At 32.3% G+C, this 10,474-nt stretch overlaps 2 protein-coding genes across 2 annotated transcripts; one reads left to right on the forward strand and one right to left on the reverse strand.

The window, feature by feature from the left end:
• Positions 1-5,025: 5,025 nt before the first annotated feature.
• LOC124840037 (UDP-arabinopyranose mutase 3-like) lies at positions 5,026-8,357 on the reverse strand. Its single transcript, XM_047316021.2, has 4 exons — positions 6,233-8,357; positions 5,893-6,143; positions 5,635-5,803; positions 5,026-5,558 (listed from the first exon to the last, which is right to left on the reverse strand). The coding sequence occupies exons 1-4, from the start codon at positions 6,548-6,550 to the stop codon at positions 5,214-5,216; spliced, it is 1,083 nt and encodes a 360-aa protein (XP_047171977.1). The 5' UTR covers positions 6,551-8,357; the 3' UTR covers positions 5,026-5,213.
• Positions 8,358-8,682: 325 nt separating this feature from the next.
• LOC124840032 (uncharacterized) lies at positions 8,683-9,683 on the forward strand. The gene is made up of 2 exons (XM_088107588.1): positions 8,683-9,213; positions 9,339-9,683. Exons 1-2 carry the CDS (start codon positions 8,683-8,685, stop codon positions 9,681-9,683), a joined length of 876 nt encoding a protein of 291 aa, XP_087963714.1.
• The last annotated feature ends 791 nt before the right edge of the window (positions 9,684-10,474 follow it).

Consider the following 10,474-nt stretch of genomic DNA (forward strand, 5'->3'; position numbering starts at 1 on the left):
TTTTTGTTTCGGTAAATATTATTCTTTTAGTAATTTGTATAATTTCTGTCAATTATAATCTCACTCCAGAAGCTTTTGAATATGTACATTGAGATGTATAGGTCTAAATAAATAATGAAATAAACACTTAAAATTAGTTTATATAGAAAAGTTATTTTTCTCTAATTTTTCTCTTTTAGAAATGTTTATAAAAAAAGTTCATATAATGGTGAAATATATAATAAGTATATAATACAAATACCAACTTATAACGCTAAAAAGGTTTTAAGTATTTGTGAAAAAAACAAAAGTATTACGGTGCCGCTTTTGCTTTTAAAATCGTTATATATGTTTTCGTTTTAAAGCAAACGAAATATATAAAAAGCTAGTGATTTTAAAAATTTATAAACTTGGATTGTTAAAAAAACCTAAGCTTATTGGTCTATATGTTAGGATTGTTAAAGAATTGAAGTCTATAAGTTTGTAAAGTTTTTAAAATTGTGATTTAAAAAAAATATTTTATCTAAGAACAGAGGAATATGTTTCAGGTTTTAGAGAATCAAAATCTATAGAATATATATGCTTTAATTGCTAAACAACCGATGCCTAAAAGGAGTTTCAGGCTTTAATTTTTCTAATATTAATTTTCGCGAAAGTTACATATGTGTCCAACTTCATTTTTTAAGTTTTTTATTTTTTCCTTTACTTTCGTTTGTGCTCAGTCGTAATGTCGAAGAGGTCTTCGTTGCCCACTGTCATTACTAAACAGTTCTCGAGGACCTCTATTTCTGTCGCCATTCAACGTTGCTGCTGAATAGTTTTTTGGTTTTATTTTTTGCATTTTTTGGTTGAGTTTATGTCTTCCTTGTGTTCTTTGTTCATTTTTTATAGAATTTGGGGTTTTTTTCTGCCATTTTGTCTTATTATGGTGGAATTCTGTAATTTTTCAAAACGTGTTTAGGATGCTTACGTTTAGGTTCTTATTATTATTTTCAAAATTTATTTTTAATAGCCTATAGTTAATTTATGTAATGGAAAAATTTATTTTTTATATGTTAGATATGTAATCAATAATATGCTTAAATACATTGATTTATTTTGTTTGATTTGAGATTGTTGTTGCATTGAATTAATCTTAGTTTTCTATTTGAAACTCATTACAAAAATTATTTATTATCTTCAAGTTTTTTTGAAAAAATTGTATTTTTTAAAAATTAATATAAAAGGAGACAATACTAATAATTTATAGGTATTGAATCTTGAGTTGTCTAATTAGACAGTTTAAGAAGATTAATCATTTTTTTATAGTTTAGTAATTCATATATAATATATTTTAATATACATGTCTTAAAATTTATGAATATTTGTCAAATGTATTTTGTATTGATCTTTGTATGTATATTTGATTACGATTGATAATCACTTTCATTTCATGTAACCTACAAGGCCAAAGCTAAATGCCGGCAAAATTTCATAAAATTTAATATATGTTGTTAAAAGTTGATATGCACAATAAACTAAAACAAGTTAATCTTCTTGAATGGGATAGGTTCATACCTTGAAAACCAAAGTGAGATCAACATTCATTTAAATATTCAAATGTATGGATCGAGATTAGATTAATTCACCGCGCATTACTGTTAAGTATGAAAGAGAAGTACAAGAATTTATACAATTTGCACAGTGTAATGAGGATAGAAGTGATGATGAAGTGAAATTTAGGTGTCATTGTATCAACTGCTTGAATGGAAAAAAGTTGAATGCAACCGAAATTAGGAAACATTTTATCTATGTTGGTTTCTTTCGAAGTTATACAACATGAACATGGCATGGAGAATTAATAGACTTCTCAACTTCCTCCTGAATTGAACATGTTGATTCCACCATGGAATATTGATGGGAAGAAGACAAATTAGAGGACATGATCTATGATGTTGGAACATAAGCTTTTGTCCAAGCGCATGAGTATAAGACAATGTCTACTAATGCAGAGACTTCATTGTATGTCAGTTCAACTAAATTCACAGGTTGTTAGTAGTATTAAGGCTCATGAATTTGAAGGGGACCAATAGGTGGACCACTAAGGGTTCACAAAATTGTTAGTATTGTTGAATGAAATGCTTCTAGATGAAAATACATTATGCACTTGTAATTGTGATGTCAATAAACTTTTTGTTTGATAGGTATGGACTATAAAAAATACATGCATGTCATAATGATTGCATATTATACAGAAAAGAATTTAAAGGTTTGAAAACATGTTTGAAGTGTGGGTTATCATGGTACAAGTAGAAAACCAATAGCGAAGATAGTGGGCAAATAGAAAACGATGGTCTTGCTTTGAAAGTAGTTTCGTACCTTCCAATCATGCCCATACTCAAGCGTTTGTTTGCGAATCCAAAAGACACTAAAAACCTTAGATAACATGTAGATGAGAGAATATGTGACAAACTACTTTGTCATCTGGTTGATTCAATGCAATTGAAAAATATTGATAATGAATTCCCTTAGTTAGTCAAGAATGTAGAAATCTTCAGTTTGGTTTAGCTACCGATGGAATGAATCAATTTAGTAATTTAAGTGAAAACCATAGTTGTTAGCTTGTTATATTATTCATTTACAACTTATCTCCTAGATTTTGCATGAAGAGAAAGTACATGATATTGTCTGCGATTATATCTCATCTAAGGCAACCCTTAAATGAGATAAATGTTTATCTCAGTCCACTAGTTGAAGACTTGAAGTTGTTATGGATTTATGGGATTGAAATACTTGATGCTTTTGCTTATAAAACTTTCATGATTCATGTAGTGTTATTTTTCACCATTAATGACTTCTCAACCTATGATAATTTGTCAGGGTACAATGTCAAGAGTCATAAAACATGTTCTATATGTGAAGAAAACACTTTAACCCATCAATTGAAACATGAGAGGAAGCGAGTATATTTGCACGATAGAAGATTTTTACAACCTAATCATCATTATCGAAGGTTGAAAAAGCATTCAATAGACATAAAGAGAATGACTATGCACCAATCCCATTAATTGGCCTTTAAATTCATGAAAAAGTTAATAAAGTCAATAATGCATGTAGAGAAGATTGTGTGATAGCTTGATTGATACACTACTTAATATTTAGGGAAAGACAAAAGATAAAATAAATGCTTATTTGGATGTGCTTGAAATGAAGATTTGAGAAGACTTGGCACCATAGGAGGTTTGTAAGTGTACTTATTTTCCCCCTACATGTTACATTGTGTCTAGACAAGAGAAGATGTGTTTTTTCCTTTGTCTAAAGAGTGTCAAGGTACCATAAGGATAATCTTCTCATATTAAGAGTTTAATGTCGATGCAAGACTTGAAGTTTGTTGGTCTGAAGTCTCATGATTGTCACATCTTAATGCAACAATTATTACCGGTGGCTATTCGTGGAATTTTACCCAAAAATGTTAGACAAACTATAATTTGCATGTCTTTATTTTTCTCTTGAATTTGTAGTAAATCCATTGATCCTATAAAATTATATGAACTTCAAGGAGAGATTGTTATCATCTTGTCTCAGTTGGAAATGTTTTTCCCTCCATCCTTTTTTGATATCATGGTACATTTACTTTTTCATTTGGAAAGAAAAATTAAGTTATGTGGACCAATATATCTAAGATGAATGTATCCTATTGAATGTTATATGAAGATTTTGAAAGGATATGTGAAAAATCACTATCACTTAGAAGCTTCAGTGATTGAAAGATATATTGCTAAATAAAGTATTGAGTTTTGTTAAGATTACATGATAAAATAAATCTGATAGGAGTTCCTTGCAGATCATGGTTGAACAAGTGTTTTATAAGTAAAAGCATATGAGGTGTAAATGTGGTAATCAAATGTCTCAAAGAACTGTTGCAAGTACATATGTACATATTGAACAACACAAATGAGGTGATCCTTTACTTATTTACACATAAAACCATTGAAAATTCACCAATAAAAATGTTATTACTGACAAAATTTCAAAGTTACCAATGAAAGTGAGTGTTAGTAATACATCATTTTTTTGTAGTGATTAGGTTTTGGTTATAACCAAAACTGAAACACAAAGGAAATATTAGGTTTTAATACTAGTAGTAACTAAAGATTAATCCTTTTAGGATTTAAAATATTATTTAATTATAAGAATATTAGGTTTCATTCTTGTAATAACTATATTGAAAATTCTATATCAACTAAAGATAAAACTAATTTAAAGTATATAAGTGGATGTAAACCTCACCTTACAAACTAGTTTTGTAAGATTGAGTTAGACTTAAAATTCACTTCTTAACAAACCGAAACATAGTTTTTTTTTTCATTATTTATTTATGTTTATGTTTTCATTACTAAAAGAACTAAAACATAATTGTTTTTTATTTATTATTTTTTTATATGTTTCAATTCTTCTATAATCAAAGTATAATATGGAATTATAGGTTTCCGTTCGTCACTCAAGTCAAAAGAAGTCACCTGATTTATCTTTTGATTGTTGATTCAAACTATAATATCCAAAATAACCAATGTAAAGAACTCTTTCCTATATTTATAAATAGGCGTACCTCACTTTGCATGCAACCTCCCTTTCTAAATTTAGTATAAAGATTAGAATATCATATTTTAAATAAATCAAATATTTAAATATGTAACTTTATAGTCAATATTTAATTATTCGTTTATAATTGGGGCCGATTTTTTTTTTTATAGGTGTGTGGATCGCGCTAAAACTTATATGCAACTTTTAAGTAATCAATTACGTTCTTATGGAACCCCTGCAAAATAATTTGTAGAAGAAAAATGTGTCATATGTTCCTCTTCACTAAAGACGGAAAGCATCACAGTAATGATAATATAAAAAAATATATTATTATTATTATATTATATCAATCATTATAAAAATTATTTAATAATAATTTAAATTAATATATACACAATATTTTAATAATTTATTATTATTTAGTACTTTTATTATTAATAATAGAAATAAGAGTGCAGAAAAAAGGAAAGTGCAAATGGCAGGAATTAGAAGACATTACCAAGAGCAATAACCTGGCTGCCAAATTTCAAAGTTTAGTAAGAAGCTACATTTCAAAGTGATGAAGAAAACATTAAAAAATATACGTTGAGGAGGCAGTGATGAAATTTTATTGTTCTATGGAAAGAGAAAAGAAAAATGAAGACTACAAGCATATCCTAGTGATGAAGAAGTTACTTGGCAGAGCCATTGGGCAATGCATCAGATTTTGGTGCCACAGAAGGGTTTAGTTCCTCCCAAGCTTCAATCCAAGTTACCATGTTATCTGCAAGCTTGTTGAAATACTCATCAACCTTCCCAAGTTTTGCCTTCACTTGTTTCGATAGTTCAACGTAGCATTTCTGAGCAGTAGTGCATTCCTTGGGAAGAGAAACAGATTGGAAAAATGGAATCAGCTCTTCTTGCCAGTAAATTCCTTTGTACTCCTTCTTAAGGTTTACAAATGGGTTGCTCGCTTTGCTGTGCCAGACGTAAGGCAAACCTGTCTTCACCCCGAATCCCAGATGATCACTTATCACCTACAACATGAGAAATTAATCAAACAATCTTCTACAAAAATCTCCCCTTTTCAACATGATGTTTGGAATACAATACCTTCATGCACCAACCAGCCCACATGTCATCATAGCGTCCGATAGGTTGACCATCACCCATGAGTCCAAAGTACATTACAGGACCGATTAATTCACGGTTGAATGCCAGATTCATTCCACACATGGGAAACAGGGTTCCCTTTGGTATGGTCATTACTGCATCCACATACCTTAAATACAAAAACCAATATATTCTAACAAATTTAAGTATTTTTTTCAACTTTTCTTCAAAAAAATTTGACCTAAACATTCATCGTACCTGGTGTTCCTCTCCAGAGGTTTGACAAGCTGAGTTGGGGCATCATAATCAGGAATGTTGAGCCAGAGGCCATGAGAAGCAGCTGTAGGGACACCTTCACGCAGACTAAACGGGTATCCACGGACAAAATCTGTACCCTCTCTAAACGGATCGTAGAGGGTGTTGAAGAAAAACGGGGTTGATGGAGTCAGAAGATTCTTCAGATGCTGTTCCAGGGCGTTTATTTCTTTCCCAGATGGATCTTTTGCAACCTGAAACAGGAGAAAAGAAAATAAAGACTATATATCATTTTTCAAGAAGAATGAGTATGATGAAATCTAAGAAAAAGTGTGATACTGACAAAGCAATCATCGTCGATGGTGAAGATGTACTTCTTCTTGGAGAGCAAGAAGCCGAAGCAGCGGCATGCAGAGTCCTTGAAGGAAATGCAATGGCTCTTGGAGCCCAGAATGCGGTTGATGTCGTTACGGTTGTAGAGTTCGTAGTCGAAGCCTTCGGGGACCTTGATGCCCTTAGAAGGGTCACCGTCCTGCACTATTATGAGGTGGTAAGGCTCAAAGAACGCTCTCCACTTCTCCAAGAACTCCAGGTTCCTTATTGTGGGGATAACTATGTCCACCTCCTCCTTCAGAATCGCCGTCGCTCCTGTTTCCGACATACCTCTCCGATAAACCACAACGTTGTTTCGAGGATGGAGTGGTGGTGGTCTTTGTTTCCAATGCTTTGGATTCAAGGGGTTTTTGTAGACCAAATTAAATTTATTTTATATAAAAGGAAATCCCTATAATTAAATAATTCACTTGCTAATTACTTATAATTACGAGAAGAATTCCTTGTGGTATACGTCATACACAATGTCAACATTGTCTAGGAGAAACCAATTAACGTTAGTGTTCATTAGCTAGCTGGACGTGTGCCTATGTTGTCAGCAACATATTTCTATGAAGATTCTCTCTGACCAATTTCTTAATTGACACTGTAAGCAGATGCGTAAAAGGTTAAATGACCACGTAAAACTTGTATGGTATGATTAACTTAATGGGCAATTATACGTTAATACATATTTTTTAACAATATTTAGATACAACATATGCGTTATTTTTATATTGGGTTTAAAATATATCAATACAATAATAAATAAATAATATATATCCTATTAAAATATTGTAAAAGAATCTATATCAAAATTTTTTTTTTTAATTTTATTATAGTCGAAAGATGACAAATTTTATGCTTATTGCTTAACCAATAACTTTTTTATTTATTTATTTTGAAGGTTTAAGGAATAAATTTTAAAATAAGGTAAGTTGTTGAAAGTTGGCCTGTAGTCAGAAAGTCCCTGATTATGGGCTCACTATGAAGCCCACATACTTGATACCACACAGGTATCTTAAAAGAGATACTTGTAAGATAAGTATCTGTACATGTCAAGGCATCGACGTACGTGACATTAGTATTTCATAGATTATTGGTTAAGTTTAAACAAGACAGAAACAATAGTTATAAATATCCTGTGTTTGGATACAACTTGTTATTTAGTAAGTATTTATAAAAAAAATTATAGCGATTGAAATATAATTATACTATTGAGATTTGATTATATATTTAATAAATATTTTTGTGAATATTTAGGCTAATAACATTGATTGAGTTTTGTTGGAGTTATGTTATTATCCAAGTAACTTGATTGTCGTGTTTGTGAGCATAATTTATTGTCCAGGTAATTTGGATGTTGGTAATTTGGGTGTTGTGTTTGTGAGCATAACTTATGTTACCGAATAGGTAACTTGGGTGTTATGCTTTTGGACTTATTCCTATCTTGATAACTTGGGTATCTTCTTTGTAGACTTATGTTATCATCTAAATAACTCGAGTGTCACATTTATGAATTTAACTAATGTTATCATTTAGTTAACTATGCAGGCTTGATTTGCATTACCATTTAGGTAGGCTTTGTATGTGTTGGTGTTTTAGGCAAGATTTTTATAGTAGAGGTTTGTTTGTGTGTGTGTTGGTGCCTAAGGAAGGAAACCCCATTTATGCTTGTTGTCTTCTTCCTTCTTACAAGTCTTTTCATCTTGTGACTTTTTTTTTATGGTTATTTTTTGCTTGGTTTAATATTGTCCAAGGCGCGCAAATAATCAATTATCACTTTTTCGAAAACCCCATAGCGATCGCAAATAATCAATTATCATTGACAGTTGGGAGCAGATTTTTCAATTTTTGACCCGTAGGCTATATATACACCTTCCTAAACCTCTGAGAGGCTAACTAAGCCACTTGAGAATATAGAAAAGTTCTAAAGAAGTTCTCAAGTCTAAGAATTCATGTCAAGTCTTGTGAATAGGAAAACCTTGCGTTTAATTCATCTAAAGTCGAAGCGGATTTGTTCAAGTTGATTGAGCCAAGTTCTTCCATCGTGTGTCGAAGGAAGGTGTTCTTTGTCTTTTAATCTTTGTATCAATCTGATTGTAATCTGAAACGATGTTTTTGTGAAAAAAGGTTAATCACTCTTTATAGTAATTAACGATTGGACGTAGAATCTTTTAATTCGAACGAAGATAAAATTCTTTTGTGTTGATTTTCTTTGAATCTATTTGATAAAAGTTCTAAAAGAAAATCACCCCTCCACTCTTGGTTATTGACCTTAACACACTCTCTAAAACATTTGCACTACGTGATACCAATCTCAACATTTTGATTTATTATATAAAAATGAATATGTTATGTTGTTTTTTTATTAGTTAAATTTTAATATTTATTATTGTAGGTTGTATTCAATATTATAATATGGATAACTATCCATTTCTCGATTCTCAAATAAATTTTGATTTCATGTCCGAATTTTCTTCTTTCCTAAATGAAGTGGCTAAGGGTGATTACACATATAAGTTTTCCACTGATCAAATCTTCCCCTCACGAGCCGAGTTAATTGAATGGGTTCGAAAGATTGCATTCGACCTTGGCTTTGCTGTTGTGATTATAAGATCTGACACAACAACTGGTGAACCAGAAAGAAAGACATTCATTTTGTTAGGCTGTGAAAGGAGTGAGAAGTATAAGCCAGATGTTCAGCCTAGTGTATCTGGCACAAGAAAATGTGAGTGTCCGTTTAGATTGAGGGGTAAACCTAAAGGACAGAGTTGGGTGTTCAAGGTTATGTGCGGTTATCACAATCATGAATTAGCAGAGACTTTGTATGGTCATCCTTTTGTGGGGAGGTTAAATGTTGTTGAACAATCAATTCTTGTTGACATGACTAAGAGTCAAGTAAAGCCCTCAAATATTCTTTTGACTCTCAATGAACATAATGAAGCTAATGTGAGTAGAGATAAATACATTTAATGGAGTAGATCTTTGGACAATTCTAGCGTGGTAAGTGACATGTTCTGGACACATCCCGATTCAGTGCACTTGCTGAATTCATTTAATATTGTTCCCTAAAGGATACCACGTACAAGACGAACAAATATCGTCTTCTGTTGCTTGAGATTGTTAGAGTCACATCAATTGGTTTGACATTCATAGCCGTCTTTGCATTTTTTTCAAGTGAACGCCAAAATAATTTCACTTGGGCATTGGAAAGGTTCAAAGGATTACTATTGACATCAAAGGGCGGTCCACGCGTTGTTGTCACTGACAGAGACCTTACTTTAATGAATGTCATTGACAATGTATTTCCTGAGACATATCAGATGCTCTATACATTCCACATTATGAAAAATGTCAAAGCGAAATGCAATATGTTAGTAGATAATGTTGAGGCATGGGATGTCTTGATGGAAGTGTGACAAAATGTGATGGACTGTGACGACCAATCGAAGTTTGGTGCTTATGTTCATCGTCTTGAGTATGCCTCTACTGCATGGTCTCTATTTTTTTATTATGTGAACCATACTTGGATCATTTCGTGCAAGACATATTTCGTCAAGGCATGGACGAACAGAGTGATGCATCTAGGCAACTTGGATCTACGTCTGTATACCTCCCCAACACTTGCCTCTTTCCCATGCTAGGAAGGGGCCCATATATCCAACTCTACAAAACATTACTTAAATGATTTTATACATTTGTAAAATATATGAAAATAAATTTGTAAAACTAAAATGTACCTGTAGAATAGTGGAATATCCAGCTACCTGCCTAACATCAGTAAAGCTAACATCTCCTAGTTGCTCATAAGTATGTGTCAGTGTCGTTGCTCCCCTAGCATATCTCGCACGGGCATTCAAGTCTTGCAAGAGAAGGATGTTTGAGACTCGAATCAGAGTGTCACTCTTATTCGTAAAAATTGTACATCCAAGCATATGAAACAAGTAGGCCCGAGCAGTGCACTCCCAAAGCTCTTACTCAATGCACTCCTGGTAACCTCCCGCAGCCAGCTCAGCCAAACTTTTTGGACCGCGTGTCTGTTTCATCTCAGTTGTAGCTTTGGCACGATCTACGCCAAGCAGCTTCATAATATGAGATCGAGTCTCCTTGTACTTTAACTCATCGCCCTCACAAAATTGACCCATGATGGGTAGGTAGAGCACATCGTGGATGTCATCTAATGTGACGTTCATCTCACCTACTAGGAGGT

This window comes from Vigna umbellata, chromosome 2 (genome assembly GCF_029865625.1).
Source record: "Vigna umbellata cultivar VRB3 chromosome 2, Vumbellata_1.0, whole genome shotgun sequence".
Classification (NCBI taxonomy): Eukaryota; Viridiplantae; Streptophyta; class Magnoliopsida; order Fabales; family Fabaceae; genus Vigna; species Vigna umbellata.